General features: G+C 44.5%; 1 protein-coding gene and 1 pseudogene across 2 annotated transcripts; both read left to right on the plus strand.

Annotated features, from left to right (window-relative positions):
* Window positions 1-3,437: 3,437 nt before the first annotated feature.
* Window positions 3,438-10,816, plus strand: BLOC1S4 (biogenesis of lysosomal organelles complex 1 subunit 4). 2 transcript variants are annotated; one of them, XM_071217427.1, is made up of 4 exons: window positions 3,446-4,522; window positions 5,062-5,155; window positions 5,266-5,357; window positions 8,383-10,504. In XM_071217427.1, exon 1 carries the CDS (start codon window positions 3,483-3,485, stop codon window positions 4,140-4,142), a length of 660 nt encoding a protein of 219 aa, XP_071073528.1. In that variant the 5' UTR covers window positions 3,446-3,482; the 3' UTR covers window positions 4,143-4,522; window positions 5,062-5,155; window positions 5,266-5,357; window positions 8,383-10,504. The 2 variants fall into 2 exon arrangements, with proteins under 2 accessions (XP_058157241.1, XP_071073528.1); XM_058301258.2 differs by lacking the exon at window positions 5,062-5,155 and having other exon boundaries at window positions 3,438-4,522; window positions 8,383-10,816.
* LOC139439670 (SPRY domain-containing protein 7-like) lies at window positions 9,736-10,838 on the plus strand (annotated as a pseudogene).
* Window positions 10,839-24,016: the final 13,178 nt, after the last annotated feature.

The following is a 24,016-nucleotide window of genomic DNA, read 5'->3' on the forward strand; positions in this document are numbered from 1 at the left end:
ACCACATGGGAGGTCCGCAGTTTGAACCCCGGGCCTCCTTGACCCGTGTGGAGCTGGCCCACATGCAGTGCTGATGCGCACAAGGAGTGCTGTGCCATGCAGGGGTGTCCCCCGCGTAGGAGAGCCCCACGCGCAAGGAGTGCACCCATAAGGAAAGCCGCCCAGCACGAAAGAAAGTGCAGCCTGCCCAGGAATGGCACCGCACACACAGAGAGCTAACACAAGATGACGCAATAAAAAGAAACACAGATTCCCGGTGCCGCTGATAAGGATACAGGCGATCACAGAAGAACACAGCAAATGGACACAGAGAGTGGAAAACCAGGGGGGGAGGATAGAAATAAATAAATAAATAAAATTTTTTTAAAAAAAGAAAGAGAAGACAAAGATGCCCACTTTCACCACTGGTATTCAACATTGTGTTGGACATTCTAGTCAGAGCAATCAGGCAAGAAAAGGAAATTGAAGGTGTGGTGGTTTGGAACTATGTACCCCAGAAAAGCATGTTCTTAACTTAACCCATTCCTGTGGCTGTGAGCCCTTGTAAATAAGACCTTTTGATGAAGCTACTTCAGATAAGGTGTAGCCCAGGATGGATCCTAATCCTGTCACTGAAGGAATTATAGGGAAGGTCATAGAAAGAGAAAAAAGCCAAAGGGAAAGCCAGAAATTGAACATCAGGGGAACCCAGAAGAGAAAGGAGAGGCCCAGAGAGGACAGAACGTGCATTGCCGTGTCCCAGGAGCCAAGGCTCACCAGCAGTCAGCCACCAGACACCAATCTTGAGAAGAAAGCATTGTCTTTATGAAACCTTGATTTAGACTTTTACTATCCTCAAAACAGTGACCCAATAAACTCCTATTATTTAAGCCAACCATTGTATGGTATTTTCCTTAACCATGAGGAACCTAAAACATCTAAACAAAATAGTGAGGCGGCAGACTTGGCCCAGTGGTTAGGGCGTCCGTCTACCACATGGGAGGTCCGCGGTTCAAACCCCGGGTCTCCTTGACCCGTGTGGAGCTGGCCCACGTGCAGGGCTGATGTGTGCAAGGAGTGCCCTGCCACGCAGGGGTGTCCCCCATGTAGGGGAGCCCCACACGCAAGGAGTGTGTCCCGTAAGGAGAGCCGCCTAGCGCAAAAGAAGGTGTAGCCTGCCTAAGAATGGCACCGCCCACACGGAGAAATCACACAACCAGATGACGGTGCAAAAAGAAACACAGATTCCCATATCACTGACAACAACAGAAGTGGACAAAAAAGACGCAGCAAATAGACACAGAGAGCAGACAACCATGGGTGGGGCGGTGGGGAAGGGGAGAGAAATAAATAACTCTTTTAAAAAAATAGAGAAATTGGTCTTCATCAAAGTTAAAACTTTATGAAGATAGAAAAAAGGCAACTTACAGAGTGGGAGACAATATCTGGCAACTATGTATCTGGTAATGGCTTAATCTCCAGAATACATGACTCCTACAACTCAACAACAAAAGGACAACACAATTTAAAAATGGGCAAAGGGGAAGTGGATGTGTCAGGCAACTGGACACCTGCCTACCACAGGGGAGGTCCCCGTTTCAGGTCCCAGTGCCTCCTAAAAAAGACATGTAGATGCCTGCACCTGCTGCAACAAGAGCTAGACCCTGCAGCCAAGAGCAGACACCTAAATGTGCAAATGCCACAAAGCCCGCAGACACCACAGCCCACAGGGAGTAGTTGTGGCTCAGGTCATTGGGCATTCCCGTCCCTTGTGGGAGGTTCTGGGTTCAGTTCCTGGTGCCTCCTGGAGAAGGCAAGCAAACAATTAGCAGACAAACAAGAGAACCATCTGGGGGAGGGATAGGGTATAAATTAAAATAAAATAAAGTAAAATGTGTTTCTTAAAAAGTAAAATTAACATGAGGGAATAATTATTTTTTTAAAAAAAAGATGTACAAATGGCAGAAAAGCACATGAAAAGATGTTCAACATCATTAGCCATTAGGGAAATGCAAATCAAAACCACAATTAAACAACCATTTCACACCCACTAGAATTGCTATTACTAAACAAATGGAAAATAACAATTATTGTGAGGATGTGAGAAACTATTGTAGGAACTATTGTACATTGTAGGTGGGAATGTGAAATGGTGCAGCTGCTGTGGAATATATTTTGGTGGTTCTTCAGAAAGTTTTGTATAAGTACTGTATAACTTGGCAATCCCACTTCTAGGTATACACTTTAAAGAAATAAAAACAAGGACTCGGATATTTGCACACCAATATTTATAGCAGCAGTATTCACATTCCAGATGGGGGAAGCAATCCAAGATCTATCAACGGATGAATGAATAAACAAAAATGTGGTCTATCTGTATAGTTAAACATTATTCATCACAAAAATGAAGTAAAGTCTGATACATGTTACAACATGAATAAATGTTGAAGATACCATTTGAGTGAAATAAGCCAGACTATAAGAATAAATTTGTATATTCTAATTACATGAAATAATTAGAATATACAAATTCAGAGAGTCAGAAATTAGAATACAGGTTTTCAGAGTTAGGGGTGAGGGTGGCAAATGTGGGTTATGCTTAATTGAGACAGAGTTTCTGTTTGAGGTGATGGAAAAATTTTGGTAATGGATGGAAGTCATGGCAGCACAACTTTGTAATTAACACCACTGAATTGTACAATTCAGTGTTTAAAGTGGGAAAATTCAGGTTGTATAGATATTCTAATTATTTTCAAAAATCATATAGAACTGTACAGCACAAAAAAAATGATTCCTAATGTAGACTACGCTCTGTAGTTTAATATAATAGCTCACGGTATTGGCCTTGGCACCAGAATGCTATAGATTTCAAAGACAAAGCACAGCTTTGCTGACTCCTTGATTTTGGACTTCTAGCTTCGGAAACCACGAGCTACTATATTGCAATCCTTGGTGTTCCTTGGTGGCGTTCCTGCCTCCAGTCACATGCCCATGTCTTTGCTCTCTTGTGTTTCTCCCACGTCTTTGTCCGATTGTCTTCTGCCTATAAAGAACTCTATTAATATGGCTCAAAAGCCACTCTGTACCAGTTGAGCAACTCCTTAACTACGATAACATCCTCAAAAGGTCCTTTTTATAAAGGTTTTCACACCCACGGCACTTGGATGAAGATAAAGAAATGTCCGTTGGGGTATATAATTCAACGGTCCTCACGGGACCTGCCCTATAACCTCATCTGGACAGAGGTTTCCAGGTTGTAGGAACCTGTGCTGTGCACACTTAGGGTTTATGCACTCGACTGTGCTCGCGTGACAGCTCCACTTGTGAAAAGCGTCCTGCCTTAGGGCTCAACGGGAACGTGACCACGAGAGGGCGCTGGAGGCCCGGCCCAAGGACGGGCGGGCGGGCGCGGCGAAGGCGCCGGAAGCCGGAAGGGCGGGCGCGGCTGCGTCAGCGTGGGCGCGCCGGAAGCACGGGCTGTGGGGCGCGGGCCGCTGTGGGTCATGGAGCGTGTCGCCGCCAGTCGTGGGTCCCCGGGGGCCGGGCCTGAGGATGAGCCCGAGCCTCAGGGAGCCGCGTGGAGCGGGGACAGCGGCAACGTGTCGCAGAGCCACAGCAGCGCCTCGGGGCCGTGGGAGGACGAGGGCGCGGAGGACGGCGCGCCCGGCCGCGACCTGCCCCTGCTGCGCCGCGCCGCCGCGGAATACGCCGCCTGCCTGCTGCCCGGAGCCCGCGCCGGGGGCCGGCCCGAGGTCGAGGCCTTGGAGGAGAGTCTTGAAGACCTGCTCACCAAAGTGGACGAATTCGTGGGCATGTTGGATATGATTCGCGGCGACTCCTCCCACGTGGTCAGTGAAGGTGTACCCCGCATTTACGCGAAAGCCACCGAGATGAGGCAGATCTACAGCAAGATCGACAAACTTGAGGCCTTCGTGAAAATGATCGGGAGCAGCGTGGCTCGAATGGAGGAACAGGTCACAAAGGCAGAAGCTGAACTGGGGACTTTCCCCATTACGTTTAAAAAATTCTTGCAAACAATTAGCGTGCCCACCTTCTTTAACAAGGCATCGTCCACGAGGCAACAGCAGACCGGGTATGAACCACCCGTTCTTTTTCGGACCGAAGACCACTTTCCTTGTTGCAGCGAAAGACCTCAGATCTGAGTCTGCGAGACTTTAAGAGAACACCGAGATGCTTATCTTGATATCCTATTAATATATGATTTTGGCGAATGGATATTTTTTGCTTATTTTCTGCAGGCTATTTCATAATGTCTTCGTGATTTCATGTCGAATGTATGATTTTTCCGTCTTCCATTTCTAACCTGCAAGCTGCTTGGTGGGAGATTGGATAAGCAAAATGAGTGGATTTATCTGTGAACTCTGGCAGAACTGTTCTTTTTATGGATATTACAACTCAACTAACAGTATTTTTAATATATATGTATATTTATATAATCTTAAAAACTCCTGAATTGAATCATCAGAGCCTTGTTCAGTCATAATAACTACTGCATTTTCTATAGCTTGCTTTCAGGAAAATGGTAAATTATTTAACATTATCAACTTCATTTCATGGATTGTATGCTGGAGGAAATGATACTGTTTCTGAGAAAATATGTTGGTTTATCTGCAACTAATTCTGAAGTTGTATTTGAAAGTATAACCTTACAGTGGTAGTTTGTACATAGCAAACATGTCTGTCTATGGTTGCCAATGTTTGGTTTATAATTTAAATGTTAATAAATTTTAAAGTTTTATTGGAAGAACATTCCTTCAGAAAAGAACTGTATATATTTTTCCATTTGAAAATAGATTGTGCTCATATGACTTTAGAATTGGGATAAAGAAAAATGGTTGGAGCGAGCACCTCTTCCAGAAAGCCAATGTAAAAAAATGAACCTTAGCTACTGTCTTGCAATATTGTATTTTCTTTCTCCTCAAAACATATAGTTAAATCATTATGTGTGAATGACTGATATTAATATTCTTTATTCTTTCACCCTGACGACGTGGAAGATTTAAACATCCCTTTCGGGTACCTTTCAAAATAAGACTTAATTTTTATTTTGATCTGTTTCAGAAGGTGGTCCTCCTAAATAGCAGGCCCTAGAGAAGCGGAAGCTGAGGTGGTTTATGCGTGTCGTTATAGATCTTTGTGACTGTTGAGAGTATAGGTATATTCTCATTTTAGATGTGTGTTATGAAAACTCTGAAAATGTAATCCAGACCTTAGTTTTTAAAATTTTCTAAGTCACACATTTACGTTTGTTTTTTTTTAACTCAGGAGGCGCAGATTACGAATTAAGGGACACCTGAATTAGAAGCTAAACCAACAAGTAACCTATGTTCAAAATTTGGCAACTACTGCTTACTGCTGTAAGTTATTTGTATATTCCTATGGTATATTCACTGAATATGAAAATAGCTTTCTTATATCTGTACTGCTAAAATGGATTTTTTTAACTTTTTTTTTTAAGATTTATTTATTTTATTTATTTATTTCTCTCCCCTTCCCCCCCCCCCCACCCTGGTTGTCTGTTCTCTGTATCTCTTTGCTGCGTCTTCTTTGTCCGCTTCTGTTGTCATCAGCACAGGAATCTGTGTTTCTTTTTTTTGCTGCATCATCTTGTGTAATTTCTCCATGTGGGCTGCACCATTCCTAGGCAGGCTGCACTTTCTTTCGCACCCTTACGCGGCGCACTCCTTGCGCATGGGGCTCCCCTATGGGGACACCCCTGCGTGGCACGGCATTCCTTGGGCACATCAGCACTGCGCATGGGCCAGCTCCACATGGGTCAAGGAGGCCCGGGGTTTGAACCGCGGACCTCCCATGTGGTAGACAGACGCCCTAACCACTGGGCCAAGTCTGCTGCCAAAATGGATTTTTAATGTGTAGTTAGTATTAAAGAGTAAGTAGTCGTTGGCTTATGTTATTTTAAAAATTGGTTATTTTAAAGCTGAGATTTAATATCTGAATAACAAATCCTAAATTCCTGTTAGCATAAGTTTATAGGTGTGCTATAAAGTAGAAATTTTATTAATTAGAAATGTATACTTGTGTTCTATTGGAGAAGTTGTAAGTTTACAGAAAGATCATGCAGAAAATAGAGTTCCCAAATACACACCCCCGTTTTAACATTTTCATATGTGTAGTATCTTTGTTACAATTGAGAGAATATTATTATAATTGTACTATTAACTATTATACTAACGTGCAGTTTATAGTTACTTATACAGTTCATATCTTACCAGTTTTTAAAGTTAATCAAAATTATCTGGCATTACCTCAAAAAAAAAACCTTTAGAGGATAAATTACATGATTATATGTGTACTTTATCATTAATAGACTTTGCATTCTGAAATTCTCTCGTCCCTGCTCTTTCTAAGATTTCTAAATGGAGATTTGTGCAGGGCATTCTTGATCCTGATTGGGATGGGGACTTGAAGGTGCTTTGCATAGGATACATGACAGCTGGTAAAGGAAGGGCATTTGTTTCAAGTTGGGGCTGGGGGAGCCAGGTACTTGCCACCTGTCCTTGGCCCTGCCACCTTCAGATCCCTTCCTGACCCCCTCCCCTCCCCCCCCAGCCAGGCTGGGGAGTCAGGGTGCCTTTTGGACCTTGGGAAACTGGTCCTTGTGCCTCCCACCCCTGGAGCTGTGTAAGGAGGTTTAGTTGTCATCCTGGTTGACCTCTGCAGACCATTTCTGCTGGTGGGATCTGGAGCCCCCCACTTTCTAGAAGTAGAAACAGGCTGTGAATGGTGTCTACTGAAGCTTGGGAAGGCTGCTAAAGCTGGCCCCACCGATCACATCAGAGTCAGTCAACTTTCTCTTCGCTCTCACACCCGAGAGTGCACTACCCATTGGGAATTTTCAGGCAAGGCCCAGCCAAGCCCTCAGTCCAGAAGCAGCCTCTGGCCTCCTATAGAGTCAGTGGCACAGATCAGCTGCTAGGTACCTTGTGGCTTCTTTTTCTCCAACTCAGAACTTTCAGGAATATGAGTCTTGGACCGTGTACAGGCTGCAGGTCCAGCATGGATGTAAGAGTAGGTGGTAGAGTGAGCCTGGTGTGAGCCTGCTAACCCTGTGATCTAGAGCAGGGCTGGTCAGTTTCTTCAAAGGCCAGCGAGATAGTTTAGAATTGCTGGTCATATGATCCCTGTTGCAACGAGTGAATTCTGCCCTTGTAAAATGGAAGCAGCCATAGGCAATATGTAAACAAATGGGCATGGTTCTGTGTCAATAAAACTTTATATATAAAAACAGGTGGCTAGCCAGTGGGCTGTAGTTTGTCAATCCCTGAATTCTAAGATAAGTTATTTATAAATAAAATCCTGTCTACCTCACAGGGTTTGTTATGGGTTGAATTGTTTCCCCACAAAGACATGTCCAAGTCATGACCCCGGTCTGCTCGGTATGACCTCATTTGGAAATAGGGTCTTGGAAGATGTTCTTAGTTAAGGTGAGGCCAAACTGGCTCAGGGTGGGCCTGACCCAGGATGGCTGGAGTCCTTGGAAGAAGAGCAAACTTGGATGGAGAGAGCTCGAGAACAAGGCAGCTGTTGGACAGAGGCAGAACCAAGCAGCACTTTGAGACCTCTGGCCTCCACACCTCTGAGGTGATAAATTCCCGTGATTTAAACCAACCAGTCTGACTTTGTAACAGCAGCCCTGGCAAACCGAGAGGGGGATTTTGTGAGGATTGTGTGAGGCAGCGCATGTGTAGTAGGTCTATTGCTGCATAACAAATGACCACAAATTAAATGGCTTCTCATCTCCGAGTTTCTGCAGGTCAGGAGCCCAGCCTTGGCTTGGCTCGGATCTGTAGGTCGGGGCTGCAGTCGCCTCAAGGATCAAGTGGGGAAAAATCCACTTCAGCTCCCTCGGGCTCTTGGTGGGATTCATTTCTGCGAGACCGCAGGACTGGAGGTGTCAGTTTCTCACTGGAGGCCACCGCTGCTGCTTGCCGCACGGGCTTCTCCAGCACGGCCCCTGCCTGCACAGCAGCGTGCGTCTCAAAGCAGCAGTGGAGAGAGAGCAAGTCAGCTAGCAAAGGATGGAGTCGTGTAATGCAACACAGTCACGGAATGACACCCCATCACCATTGCCATATTCTATTAGGAGTTTCAAGTCCCTCCCAGCTTAAGGGTGGAGATGACACAAAGGCATGAATTCCAAAAGGCAAGGGTCACTCATCATCACCCCATGGAACGTGTTTAGTGGGACCCCGCATGTAATAAAGTCAATAAAGCCAGCTATTATTCTTAATTTAAAAGAATAGGATGGGGGCACTGGGGACAGCTACCAGGTTGCCACAGCCAAAGGGGATGCAGAAAAGGATGATGCTTTTCAGAGCACCAAATGACATTCTTAAAAATCCTGTCTGTCACCCCTTGTAGGCACTGAGCTGCGATGGATAAAATCAGACTTAGAGGCTGAATCTGGGGCTTGATTAAATAAGTCATTGCCATGCCACTTGAATGTATGGCTTTGCCATAGGTCACGTACTACTGGGAGCAGTTGCAGCCTCCATCTGGAAAAAGTGAACTGGATGATTTGAGAGGAGATACCCTAGCTACGCCGGAGGACCACTTCATTAGAAGAAACCTAACAATCCTAATCCCGACATGGCTCAGATAGTGACGAAAAGTGTCCGTCATCTCTCTGGCCTGAGTGTGAGATGAAGGTTCTATCCAGGAAGTACTGCAGGAAGTAGCTAATTTATATTGTCAAATACATGCAGGAGAAATGGATTAAGATGGACAAATACAATTGTGTATCCCCTACCTTCTGCCTTAAATCCCAGCTCCAGAAAGAAGGAATATATATTTTTTAAAAACAAACAACTAGAACACGTCTCTAACAACTCAAGAAAGGGCCAGGAATTCCTGAAAGAGATGGCAGAATAGGAGCTCAGATTTTTGGAAAACAAACCTAGAAGAAAATGTGCAGACAAAGGCTGTGCTACAGTGCAGGGGCGGGGGGAGGCAGTTGGGGGAGATGGATTCATTCTGAGATATCAGTGAACAACTTGGCATGTACGTAAGGCTAAACAGATGATGACATGTGGCCGGGACTTTGTGTTCAGGTGGTAAAGAAGGGTTCTTGCAACGGCAGAGACATACTGAGAAGAAAAAACTAATAGTAGTTTGGAATTTTAAATTTTAAATTAGCTTAGCTGTTTATGGGTAGGGTGGGGAGAATAAAAGTGTTAGTTCCTAAGGAGTTTTTCTTGTGGCCCAGTGTGAATAAGGAGAAAGGTGCAGGATGGCAAGGGCGCAGGGGCGGGAGTCCAGGTCCCCAGCTGTCTCTGGGAGCGAGACTGCAAGTCCCCACGCCTGGGAAGCCAGCGTGGATCAGGCTGCCCTGTTATCCCCACTTTGTGCACCAGACACTTGCCCTCATGGACTCTGTCAGCAGTTACCTTCTAATGACTTTGGACTAAATAAAAAAATAAAAAGAGCAGTGAAGACTTTGGCCTTAGAACGATCTGCTATTAAGAGTATGTGCTAACATCCCATTCATCAGTACCATCTGCAGCCACCACCTCAAAACATAACCCAAATGCACCCCTTTCTGGCCATCCCCCTCCTCCACACCCACCCAAGCCACCTGGACCACTCGGCGAGCCCTCAGTGGTCTCTTGCTCCCCCGCCAAGCCACTTCCAAGGCCACAGCAGCCAGCAGGGCCTTTAAAAAAGCTTTGCCAGGGGGCGCCAGGCGGTGGCGGTGGAGTCAGTGGACCCAGTGCTATGGCCGCCTCGGTGCTCTGCTGTCTACCGTGCTGCCGGGACGGCGGCGCAGGTCACATCCCGCTGAAGGCGATGCCGGCTGTACAGCTGGACACGAGCACATGGGCACAGATGTTGTCACCGGAAAACGGAAGAAGAACGTGGAACGGGAGGCTCTTTGGCCAGTGCACCTTTATATCAAAACAAAAGCTACTTTGAATTCAAAATCCAGTCCACAGGAATCTGGGGTATTGGAGTTGCAACTCAAAGTGAACTTGAATCAGATTCCTTTTGGCCGAGATATGCACAGCCTGGCGATGAGGAATGGTGGAGCACTGTACCCCGCAACGAGGAGAGAAACAGGCTGTCGGCGGCGGACTTGGCCCAGTGGTTAGGGCATCCGCCTACCACATGGGAGGTCCGCAGTTCAAACCCCGGGCCTCCTTGACCCGTGTGGAGCTGGCCCATGCACAGTGCTGATGGCGCGCAAAGAGTGCCGTGCCACACAGGGGTGTGTCCCCCATGTAGGGGAGCCCCACGTGCAAGAAGTGCGCCCCATAAGGACAGCCGCCCAGTGCGAAACAAAGTGCAGCCTGCCCAGGAATGGCCCCGCACACACGGAGAGCTGACACAACAAAATGACACAACAAAAAGAAACAGATTCCTGTGCCGCTGACAACAACAGAAGTGGACAAAGAAGAAGATGCAGCAAATAGACACAGAGAACAAACAACCGGGGTGGGGGGGAAGGGGAGAGAAATAAATAAATAAATCTTCAAAAAAAAAAAAACAGGCTGCTGGCAAACAGCCTTGCCCAGGAGGGGGACCTGGTAGGGATTACATGACCATGTAGAACTAAATGTCTATTTGAATGGAAAAAATAAGCATTGTCCAGATCAGATATACGAGGGACAGTGTATCCAGTTGTTTATGTTGATGCAATTTTGGATTGCCAGTTCAGTGAATTTTATCACCCTCCTCCACCTGGTTTTGAAAAAATATTATTTGAACAGCAGATTTTCTGAATGTATTTGTTTCTGAAACTTCTATTTCTGTACTATTGAAAGTGTTTACCATTTAATAAAGCTTTATCTGACCTATAGATGAAAATATGTTCTTAAAAATACGCCATGCCTGTTAGTGTTATTTAAGGAACCAATGTATTCAATATACCACCAGGATGTTGTGATTTAAAATACTTCTGTTTTGTGATATGAAAATCGGCATATTGGATAGTTTATTTAATTCTTATTTAAGTAAATTTAACCTTATGGGTTGATTGATGCTGTTAAGGGGAAACAGAGATTTAAAAGGGAATGTTTCTTATGTACAAATATTTGTTTTAGTAGACATGTGGCATTGGGTGGGTTTCTTTTTTTTTTTTAAAGATTTATTTTTTATTTATTTCTCTCCCCTTCCCACCCACCCCCAGTTGTCTGTTCTCTGTGTCTATTTGCTGTGTCTTCTTCTTTGTCCGTTTCTGTTGTTGTCAGTGGCACGGGAATCTGTGTTTCTTTTTGTTGCGTCATCTTGTGTCAGCTCTCCGTGTGCGCGGCACCATTCCTGGGCAGGCTGCACTTTCTTTTGCGCTGGGCGGCTCTCCTTACGGGGCGCACTCCTTGTGTGTGGGGCTCCCCTATGTGGGGACACCCTTGCGTGGCAGGGCACTCCTTGCGCGCATCAGCACTGCGCACGGGCCAGCTCCACACGGGTCAAGGAGGCCCGGGGTTTGAACCGCGCACCTCCAATGTGGTAGACGGGCGCCCTAACCACTGGGCCAAGTCCACTTCCCTGGGCGGGTTTCTTGGTCAAACTAATGTTCAGAGCTCATTAGCTTTAAGTCTGCAGTCCAAAACTTATGTGTCAGTGTCCTTTTCTATATACAGTATAACAGAGAGTAACAGAAATTTACATTACTGGCAACTTCAGTGAGATTATTCTTTTATGGACTGTTTATTTAAATGTATGTTTTTCTGTAATGAATAATAAAATAAAGAGTAACTAAGGAGCACACACAAAAAAAGGCTTTGCCAGGAAGCAGATGTAGCTCAACCAGTTGGGCGCCCACCTACCACATGGGAGGTCCCAGGTTCAGGTCCTGGTGCCTCTTAAAGAAGACAAGCAGATGCCACCTCCACCACAACAAGCAGATGCCACACGCCAGCTGACACCACAGCCAGTGGGGAGCGGATGTGACTCAGGCCGTTGGGCACTCGCCTCTCATGTGGGAGGTCCCAGGTTCAGTTTCCGGTGCCTCCTGGAGAAGGCGAGCAAACAATGAACAAACAGATGAGAGAACCATCGCTGGGGGAGGGTGGCAATAAAGAAAAATAAACTTAATAACTCTTAAAAAAAAAAAGTTTTGCCTAAAGCCCTCTAGCTTCTTGTTCCATTACAATAAGTCTGAGTTCTGACTCACGGCCTGCCGGCCCACGTGGTCGGGCTCCTGCCCTCCCTGCCCTCGCCTTGGCCCCTCCCCCCGCTGCTCCAATCTCCCTGGAGGATGCCCTGTGTGTGGTCTCTTCCTTCCCAGCGCTTACCAAATTCCTTTCCTGTGTGTGTGTAATCCTCTGGGGACCGTCTCCCTCACGCACCTCCAGCTGGCCTGGGCTCCATGGTCCTGGGCTGTGTTCTCAGCAGGCGGCACTGTGGCTGCACACTCCAGTGGCTGCTGAGTGAACGGCTGTCGTACGGCTGAGGGAATGAACAGCAAGACAAAAACCAGGAGCGGGGGACAGACAGAAAGGCAAATCAGGAGTGCAGGGAACCAGGCACCATGGGAGGGCTGGAGACACAGAGGAGTGTCAGACATGGAGCCTTCCTTCCCCAAGAGCTCAGCAGACAGGGGGCCACGAGGCCAGACCCCAGCCAGCCTCCCCCAGCCCTGGGGTCAGAGCCTGCACTTAAGTATGTGCAAGCTTTCCTGTGGGCCCGGGACATTGACACTGGCACAGAAGTCCCTTTCTAAGGAGGCCCCTTTCACATTCAAAGGTAAACATAGTTTGTTTCAAAATATCTCCCAAAGGACTGTCTTGGTTTCCTAGGGCTGCCAGGACAAAGTGCCACAAGCTGGGGGCCTTAAAGCAACAGAAAGTCCTCATCTCGCAGCTCTGGAGGCGCTAGTCCAAAATCCGGGTGTGGGCGGGCCGCGCTGCCTCCGGGACCCGTGGGGGGCCTTCCTGGCTTGTCCCCTGCTCCCCGGGCTTTAGGCGCCCCTGGGTTCTCACAGCCGTCTTCTCTGTCTGTGTGTCCTCTCCCCTGCTATGGACACCAGTCGGATGGGATCTGGGCCTGCCCTTCTCCAGGATGACGGCACTTTAATTGCATCTACATAGACACCGTTACCCACTGAAATACAGACCTGAACGTGCTTAAAAGGGGACACGTTAGGCTGTAGATATGGTAATGGAATAAAATTTTTTTTAACTCAAAACCTATAAAAATGTGGAGTGCAAAGTATAAACTATAATGTAAACTATAGCCCATGCTGAGTAGCAATGCTTCGATATTTGTTCATCAACTGTAGCAAATGTACCACACTAATGAAAGATGTTGTTAATGGGGGAAAGTGGGGGGGGGCAGGGTAAATGGGAATCCCTTATATTTTTTATGTAACATTTAAGTAATCTAAAGCTTCTTTAAAAATAAGAGAGAGAGAGAGAATTGGGAGCAATGAAATACCTTCCTCTTAATGTATGAGAATAATAATTAAAAATTGATATGTGTTAAGTAAAAAAAAATTCATGAAACTGCAAAAAAAAAAAAAAAATAGACCCTCTTACCAAGTAAAGTCCCATTTGCCAGCCTGGGGATTAGCACTTGAACATATATTTTAGGGACACAACTCAAATCATAAATGTGATCTAAATAGTTCATTCCAGCAGTGGAGAAGGAAATACATTTATTTTAGAACAAAAGCTTCTCCTTTACGAGGTTCCTCATCCAAGCGGGGCCCTGCCTGGTCCGCGGGGCCCTGGCCTTCAGCGGGAGGGGGGCCCTCTGACCTCGGTGTGTCTGGGTGCGCTTCTCGCTCGGTGGCTGCCAAAGCAGCGGGGTGCCCACCAGGGGTGCTGCAGGAGCAGGAAGGACCTGCTGGAACCAGCTGGTGCAGCTCTGTCTCCAGGGCAGGAACACACCCCAGCCTTCCACGTCCCCGGGCGCTGGAGGGTCAGAGCACAGGTCCAGCCTGGCCTGGGGGCCACAGAGTGGAGGCCACCGGGGAGCGTGGCTGCGCCCCAGGGCACCGTGGCTGCTCTTCTGGCAAGGGGGGGTACTCAGCAGCTGGACAGCGCCCCCCACCCCAGAGCCTGCTTGCCTGGACCTGGTCTTACCTTGTCTCCTGCACGAGTCTCCCACGGCTGCCCAAACAAAATACCACAGACCCGGGGCTTCAAACCACAGGAACCAGGAAGCGGACGTGGCTCAACTGATAGAGCGAACGTCCACCATATGGAGGGCCCAGGGTTCGATCCCCCAGGCCTCCTGACCCGTGTGGTGAGCTGGCCCACACGCAGTACTGATGCACGCAAGGAGTACCCTGCCACAATGGGGTGTCCCCATGTAAAGGAACCCCATGTTCAAGGAATGCGCCCCATAAGGAGAGCTGCCCTGCATGCAAAAAGTGCAGCCTGCCCAGGGGTGATGCTGCACACATGGAGAGCTGATGCAGCAAGATGATGCAACAAAAAGAGACACAGGGAGCAGTGTGAAGAAGAGGCGAGGACGACCCCCGGACCGACCAAAGCCCGTGCGCCGCTGCATCCCCGCGTCCAGCGCCCACATCCCGCCGCCGCCAGCATGCCCAAGAGAAAGGCTGAAGGGGACGTTAAAGGAGATAAAGCCAAGGTAAAGGACGAGCCACAGAGAAGATCGGCAAGGTGATCTGCTAAACCTGCTCCTCCAAAGCCAGAACCCAAGCCTAAAAAGGCCCCTGCAAAGAAAGGAGAGAAGGTACCCAAAGGGAAAAAAGGGAAAGCTGATGCTGGCAAGGATGGGAATAACCCTGCAGAAAATGGAGATGCCAAAACAGACCAGGCACAGAAAGCGGAAGGTGCTGGAGATGCCAAGTGAAGTGTGTGCATTTTTGATAACTGTGTACTTCTGGTGACTGTACAGTTTGAAATACTATTTTTTATCAAGTTTTATAAAAATGCAGAATTTTGTTTTACTTTTTTTTTTTTTTTTAAGCTATGTTGTTAGCACACAGAACACTTCATTGTTTTGGGGGGAAGGGGCAAATGTCACTAATAGAATATCTCTGAAGCTGGATTAATATGGGAGAAAACAGCTTTCCCCTTAGTTTTTTGAGAGACTTCCTCTTTACTTCCAGAAGGCAATCCCTGACGTTGATAAACATTATTCAACTTGGCACAGATGCCTTGCAGTGTGGAAAAACTAAAATTTGTTTTTATGTCCTCATGACCTATTCTCTCTCTCTGCCTTCAGCATACACTTGACTCCCTTAACCCAGAGACCTGCTGGGGCCTGACCCAAAAAAAATTGGTTACCAGGATGTCAGGCAATCTGGACTTTCCAGTGATGCCATGGATATGGCATCTTTCAAAAAAAGTAGCAATAACTTTTTTAGATTGTGGATAATTCTGCTGTTTTCATTTCATTTCCTGAAAGTCAGGGTCGGCTCGTGAAAAGTTGTTAAACAACATGCTAAATGTGAAATGTCAACCCTCACTCTAAACTTCCCCTGTTCAGAGCATCAAATGAAGACTTCATTGGGTTTTATAGTGGCTTTCTGATTTTGGTAGTCCATTGAAGAAGGGAGTTTGAAAGTTGTTGTATACCGTTAACGATTGTCTGCCCACATCCTGCCTGAAATGCCATGATTGTTTATGAAAAGTATCTTTAATAAAAGCTGGATACAGTTTGGCTTGGAAAAAAAAAAAAAAGAGACACAGATTCCCGGTGCCGCTGGATAATGCATGTGGACGCAGAAGAACACACAGCAAATGGACACAGAGAGCAGACAACGGGGGAGGGGAGAGAAAGAAATAAATCTTAAAAACAAACAAACAAAAACCCACAGGAACTTACTCTTTCACAGTTCTGGAGGCAAGTCCAAAATCCAGGTGGCAGGTTGGGTCCTTCTGGAGACTCTGGGGGCAGAACGGTCCTGCCTCTTTCCCACAGCTTCTGGTGACTGCTGGCAGCCCCTGGTGCTCCTCGGCTTGGCTCATAGCTGCCTCCCTCTGGGCTCCGCTGCCATCATCGTGTGGCCATCGTCTCAGTATCTCCCTTGTGACAAGGACACCAGTCTTTGGATTTATTGGGTTTAAATAATTATATCTACAGAGACCATATTTCCAAATAAGGACACATTCTGAGGTTGCAGGTGGATGTGAATTCATGCAGGGACATAATTCAGCCCATTATACCTCCTAACGTGTCCCCTCAACTCCTGCTTTGTCCCACCTGTGGGGGAGGCCGTGAGCAGTGAAGCTTTGCAGGCAGGGGCCAGTTCATGCAGTGTGAGAAACTGACACTTCCCCCTGAGAGCACTGGAGGGCACCCGGAGGCCAAGGCATGCTGGGTTTCCCGCAGCTGCCAGCAGCCAATGTGTAGGGGAGACCCAGGTTGGGATCCTGGCTTTCTCAATCTCCCCTGCAGCAAGTTCCATCCCCCCCACTCTCTCTCCAAGCCTGAGTTTGATAAAGGCTGCCAATGTAGTATACCAGAAGTCAGTTGTCTTCTACAGTGGGATCTATTAACTTACAATTCTATTAACTTACAATTCTGAAGCTGGGAAAAATGTCCAAGTCAAGGCATAAAGCTAAGCTCTCTTCCCCAAAGGTTGGCTGCTGGTGATCCTGGACTCCTGCCATGTGGCAAGGCACAGCGGCAGCTCTGACAAGTCTCAGCCTTCTCCTACAGCCTCGCTTTCTCCCCGAGCTCGGGTATGGGCAGTTGGGCACATGGAGATATCTGCTCTCCTCTCCCCTCTGTAGGCATCAGTGCTTCAGCTTCAGGCTGCTCTGTCTGTGGCTTTTCTCTCTCCCAGGTTTATTGGCTTCAACTTCTGGATACTTCTCTCTGTCTCTGCCACTTTTTTCTATGTCTGCGATTTTTATTACTTGGCTTATAAAGGACCCCAGTAAGAGGATTAAGACCCACCCTTGGTCATGTCCTGCAGGAACAGTGTAATCAAATGTTCCTTAAGACCTAATCTAATTGAAGGTTCACAATAGTTTCAATTTAAGAACATAATTTTCTGGGGTCCACAAAGGACTCCTACCAACACAATCACATCATCCACAAAAATGGACACAATCATAGGAATGTAGTAAGAAATACACGAGGCCAAACATAAAGGGGCTGCACAGACCTGACACAGAGCGGGTGCTTATTCAAAATGAGCTCCAATTAGTGGGATCTCTAATCGTTGCAAGTCCACATTTGCTAACATTATATTGTGTGGCCAGGTTTTAAAATCTCATTGTAGATGTCATCAACATGGCAATGTAAGACATCCCCAGGAAAAAACTCTCCAGAAATTCAGCAAATTAAGTACAAATCTCATTGACTTAGAACTCTGGAGGACAGTAGAGACTGGAGAAAGACTCCACAGTACTGGATTGAAGAAAAAGAAAAATATCAGGTGGGAATTTCCATCCCAGCCCCACTGGTCCCCTTCCTTCCCCGTCACTTGGTCCTGTGTAGTTTGGGAGTTGCTCAGAGGCTGTGGCCTGGATCCCTCCCACTGGGGTCATGTATTATAGGGCCACTTATATCAGCAAGGTAGAACCCCATGCATATCCAGGCACAGGGACCCACGTCCAAATCCACAGAATCCCAGAGTAGAACACAAGCTGCTGAGGAGTGCTGCATGTAAAAGCACCCCGCACCGGGAGGGTGAGAAAAAAGAGAGTGTGACCATGGTAGAACAGGGTGGCAAGTCTACGCTCAATCTAGTTTCTGTTGGCTGGACCACCTGAAAAGGGGCAGAAAGAACATTTGAGGAAATAATGGTTGAAAATTTCCCAACTCGTATGAAAGACATTAATATACCTGTCCAAGAAATGCAATGAAACCAGATAAATCCTAATAGACCTACTCTGAAGCACCTACTAAAAAGAATGTGAAATGCCAAAGATAAAGAGAGAATTCTGAAAGTAGCAAGAAAAAAGCAATTCATCACATACAAACGATCCTTGATAAGAGTAAGTGCCAATTTCTTTTCAGAAACCCTGGATGTGAAAGCACACTGACATGATATCTTTAAGGTACTGAGGAAGAAAAACTGCCAGGCAAATGTTTTCCATCTGGCAAAAATTGTCCTTCAAAAATTAGGGAGAGTTGAAAATATTCACAGGTAAACAGCAACAGTTTGTCAACTAAAGAACCTTGACAAGAATTATTAAAGGGAGTTCTGCAAGTTGAAAGGAAAAGACAGGAGGAACGAAGGTCTTCAGTAAGAAACTTAAAAAAGGTAAACACAAAACCCAATAGTACTGTATCCTCAATAACTATTCTTTAATTCCTATTAGAGTCAGAATACAATTGATCAAGAAAAAGAGCATATTTCTTGATAATGGACATACAAAATATAAAGTGGGACAAAAACAACATAAAGAGGGGAAATGGATATGGGAGCAAAAAATGTATATGCTATTGAAGCTAAGTTGGTGTCTTTTCAGATTAGTGGGTTATAGACATGGGTTTTGTAATATAAACCCCACCATAACCACAAAGACAGTGTTTTAAAAATATACAGAAATGGGGGAGCAGATGTGGCTCAAGCAGTTGTGCACCCACTTCCCACATGGGAGGTCCCGGGTCTGGTTCCTGATGCCTCCTAAAGAAAAAACAGACAGCAAGCAGACAACGGACAAAGAAGAAGAAAAAACACAAATGAGAAAGGATCAGAAAGACACATCACAAAGGTCAACTATACAGAAAAGGAGGTTGCAATAAAGGAAAAGAGAAACAAAAAAAATATGACACATAAAAACTAAAGGACAAAATGGATGAAGCATGTACTGCCTTTACAGTAATAACACGGAATGTTAATGGAGTAAACTCCCTAATCAAAATACACAGATTGGCAGAATGGGTAAAACATCATGATCCAACAATACGTTGTTTACAAGAGACTCACCTCAGATCCAAAGACATAAATGGTTGAAAGTAAAACGATGGAAAAAGATATTCCATGCAAATAGTAAACAGAAAAGAGCTGGGGTAGCTTACTAATATTGGACAAAATACAATTTAAGTCAAAAGTTGTTAGAAGAGACAAAAAAAGGACACTTTTTTTTTTTAATTAAAAGGGGCAATCCACCAAGAACAAAAAAACAATCATAAACATCTATGCACCTAACTACGGTGCCCCAAAATATACGAGGCAAACACTGGCAAAGCTGAAGGGAGAAACAGACAAGTCTATAATAATAGAGACTTGAGCACACTACCCTCATCAATAGAATATCTAGAAGGAAGATCAATAAATTGATGAAGAACTTGAATAATATGATAAATGAACTACACTTATCAGGTAAATGAAGAACATTGCACCCCCAAACAGCAGGATATGCATTCTTCTGTAGCGCCTGTGGATCATTCTCCAGGAAAGACCACACGTTAGGTCACAAAACAAGTCTCAATGAATTTAGAAAGATTGAAATTATACAAAGCATCCTCTCTAAACACAATGGAGTGAAGCTCCAATGGAGGGAATCAATTGCAAGTGGAAAACTGAAAAATCCACAAACATATGGAAGTTAAATTACACTCTTAGCGGGTCAAAGAAGAAATTGTAAGGGAAATCAGTAAACATCTTAAACTAATGAAAATGAGAACACAGCATATCAAAACTTATAGAGTGTGGTGATGGTAGTGCTGAGAGGGAAATTTATAGCCCTAATTGCTTATATTAAAAAAAAAAGAAGAGCTAAAATCAAAGACGTAACTGCATACCTGAAGAAACTAAAAAAAGAACAGCACACTAATCCTAAAGCAAGAAGAAGGAAAGAAATGTCAGATTAGAGCAGAAATAAATGAAATTGAGAACAAACAATAGAATACCTAAACCAAAATTTGCTTCTTTGAAAAGATCAATAAAATTGACAAACCCTTAGCTATACTGACAAGGAAAAAAGAGTTGATGAAAATAAAATCATAAATGAGAAGGGTAAGCATTATTACAGACTGCACATAAATAAAAGGATCATAAGAGGATACTATGAACAACCATATGCCAACAAATTAGACAACCTATATGAAATGGGAAAATTCCAAGAAAACACGAACAATCTACATTGAATTAGCAGAAATAAAAGACATCAACAGTCCAGTTACAAGTAATTGTAATTCCAAGAAAAGCCTGGAATCAGATGCTTTCACAGGTGAATTATACCAATCATTCCAGGAAGAATTAATGCCAACCCTGTTCAAACTCTTTCAAAATATTGAAAAAGAGGAAACATTGCCTCATTCATTCTATGAGGCCAACATAACCCTAATATCAAAGCCAGATAAAGATATCACAAGAAAAGAAAACTGTAGACCAATTTCTCTTATGAATATAGATGCAGACATCTTCAACAAAGTACTTGCAAATCTTATCCAACAGCAAATTTTAAAAATTATACACCATGATGAAATGGGTTTATTTCCCAGGTACACAGGGTGGTTCAACATAAAATAAATTAATGTAATATACATTAACAAAACGAAGGGAAAAAAGCAAATGATGCAGAAAAGGCATTTGACAAAATCCAGCACCCTTTATTGGTTAAAAAAAAAAACACATAACACTTAAAAATAGGAATAGAGAAAACACCTGGAAAGACATCAGATTAGAGACATAGAACTCACTTCTCTCCCAGAAAAATAGCGAAAGGACAAGCAGAAATGGCTTGGGAAAAATTATCTGGGGTCTATGACACCAGGGGAAGGCTGGACACCACCCAGAAGAGAGAGGGCAAAGGAAAAGAATCTTGATGCAAAAACTGAGTAAAAACTACAGCTGCAGCTGCCGGCACCCATCCCCCACACCCTCAGAGCAGACAGCTTTGAATTCACTGGTCTTTGGCTGGTGATTGTGGACAGAGTGACCTGCAGGGCTTCACAGTCCAGGAAAGGGGAGAAAGGGGGACACAGCCTAAGGCTGTTTCGACTTTTAGCCAACAAATCTGTTCTACTGTGTCCCAGCAGCCCTTCCAGCCTGGGTGGGACTGTTAGCTAGACTAACAAAGGAAGAAGAGAGAAGATGCAAATAAAATCAGAAATGAAAGGAAAGGAGGAGTTAAGACTGACCTCACAGAAACAAAAAGAATCATAAGAGGATATTATGAGAAGTTGTATGCCAGTAAACTAGACAACCTAGATGAAATGAACAAATTCCTAAAACAAGCAAACAACCTACATGGACTCTATAAGAATAACAAGAACTCAAAAAAAACATTTTAAAGAGATGAAATAGTCATAAAAAAATCTCCCAACCAAGAAAAGTCAGGACCAGCTGGCCTCATAGGTGAATTCTACTAAGTATTTTGAGAAGTATTAACACCAATTCTGCCGAAGAGGAAAGAAAATTACCCAACACATTTTATGAAACCAACATCACTGTAATACCAAAGCCAGGTAAAGATACTACAAGAAAAGAAAATTTCCAACCAGGCAGTAATGAATATAGATGCAAAAATGCCCAACAAGGTACTTGGAAATGGAACCTAATAGCATATCAAAAGAATTATACACCTTGACCAAGTAGGATTTATTCCTAGTATGCAAGGGTGGTTCAACATTAGAAAATCAATTATGGTAATATACCACATTAACGAATGGAATGAAAACAATCACATGATCATCTCAATCAATGCAGAAAAAGCATTTGACAAAATCCAGCATCCTTTCTTGAGAGAAACACTTCGAAAGATAGGAATAGAAAGAAAATTCCTCAATAAATAAAGGGCAATATATTAGCCAAAAGGGGTGCTGATGCAAAGTACCAGACATCTATTAGCCTTCATAAAGAGTATTTATTTGGGTAAAAGCTTACAGTTACAAGGCTCTAAAGAGTCCATCTCAAGGTTTGTTCGTCACCAAAGTCAGTTGCCACATGTTGAAGCAAGATGGTGGCAACATCTGCAAGTCTTCAGCCTTCCTCTTTCCTCTTAAGGTTTCGTGGGTCCAGTTTCTTCTGCTCTCAGATGTAGGCTGAGGGGCTCATTTCTTTCTGGGTCTGCTCAGCTGCTCAGGCCTCTGGTCTCTTCAGCTGCAAACTATCAGGCAAATAGCCCATCTCTCTCCCTGGGCTGCAGTATCAAAGCTTTCTCCTCTGCCATGTCTATGGACCTCTCTTCTGTGTGTTTCCTCTGTCTTCTTGATTGAGTGTCCATTTATATAGCCCACCAATGGGGTGGGGACTCGGCTCTGCACGCCCTAATGACATGGTTGAATCAAAGCCGTAATCTTGATTTAACCAAGTAAATGTAAAGCCTTTGAATTTAAATCAATCAAAGGGTATCATACCCAGAGGAACAGACAGGTACAAACATAATCAGTATATCTTTTTGGAATTCATAACAATCAAACTATCATAAGCATATATGGAAAAACCCACAGCCAACATTGTACTCAATGGGGAAAAGTTGAAAGCTTTCCCTCTAAGATCAGGAACAAGACAAGCATGCCCACTGTCACCACTGTTATTCAACATTATGATAGAAGTTCTAGCTAGAGCAATTAGACAAGAAAATAAATAAATAAAGAGCATACAAATAGGAAAAGAGGAAGTAAAACTCTCACTATTCACAGATGACATGATCCTATATTTAGAAATTCTGAAATGTCTATGACAAAGCTACTTGAGCTAATAAATGAGTTCAGCAAAATGGCAGCATTCAAGATCAACACACAAAAATCAGTAATGTTTCTGTACACCAGTATTGAACACTCTGAGGAGGAAATCAGGAAAAAATTCCATTTACAATAACAACAGAAAGACTCACATACCTAGGAATCAATTTAACAAAAGTTGTGAAAGACCTATATTCACAAAACTACAAAACACTGCTAAAAGAAACAAATGGAGAGACTTTCCATGTTCATCGATTAGAAGACTAAATATCATGAAGATAGCAATCCTACCCAAACTGATTTATAGATTCTATGCAATACTAATCAAAATAATGGTATACTTTACAGAAATAGAGAAGGTAATTACCAAATTTATTTGGAAGGTAAATTACACCCAAATAGCCAAAAGCATCATAAAAATGACGAGCAAGGGAAGCGGACTTTGGCCCAGTGGTTAGGGCGTCCGTCTACCATATGGGAGGTCCGCGGTTCAGACCCCGGGCCTCCTTGACCTGTGTGGAGCTGGCCATGCGCAGTGCTGATGCGCGCAAGGAGTGCCCTGCCACGCAGGGGTGTCCCCCGCCTAGGGGAGCCCCACATGCAAGGAGTGTGCCCGTAAGGAGAGCCGCCCAGTGAGAAAGAAAGTGCAGCCGGCCCAGGAATGGCGCCACACACACGGAGCACTGACACAACAAAAAGAAACACAGATTCCCGTGCCGCTGACAACAACAGAAGCGGACAAAGAAGACGCAGCGAATAGACACAGAGAACAGACAACCGGGGTGTGGGGGCGGTTGGGGAGAGATTTAAATAAATAAATAAATCTTTTTCTTAAAAAGCCAGTACCAAAAAACTACTAGAAGAAAATGTAGAGAAACATCGTCAAGACCTTGTAGTAGGTGATGATTTCTTTGACCTTATACCCAAAGTACATGCAAAAAGGAAAAAAATAGATAAATGGGACCTCCTCAAAATTAAATACTTCTGCACTCAAAGAACTTTGTCAAAATGATGAAAAGGCCGCCAACACAATGGGAGAAAATATTTGAAAATCACATGTCTAATAAGGGTTTAAGATCCAGAATATATAAAGAGATGTTATAACTCAACAACGAAAAGACAAATGTCCTGAATAAAAAATGGGCAAAAGACTTGAATAGACATTTGTCCAAAGAAGAAATACAAATGGCAAAATATACATGAAAAAATGCTTAACATCACTAATGTTTAGGGAAGTGCAAATCAAAACTACAATGAGATATCAGTTCACACTTACCCCATTATTAAAAAGACAGAACTACAAGTGTTGGAGAGGATGTGGAGAGATAGGAACACTTATTCACTGTTGGTGAGAATGCAAAATAGTACAGCCACTGTGGAGGACTGTACTTGGGTACAAGGACTGGTTGGCAGTTCCTAAAGAAGTTGAATATAGATTTGCCACATGACCATGCAATACCATTCATAGGTACACACCCAGAAGAACTGA

The sequence above is a fragment of the Dasypus novemcinctus genome, chromosome 1 (assembly GCF_030445035.2).
Source record: "Dasypus novemcinctus isolate mDasNov1 chromosome 1, mDasNov1.1.hap2, whole genome shotgun sequence".
In the NCBI taxonomy this organism is placed as follows: Eukaryota; Metazoa; Chordata; class Mammalia; order Cingulata; family Dasypodidae; genus Dasypus; species Dasypus novemcinctus.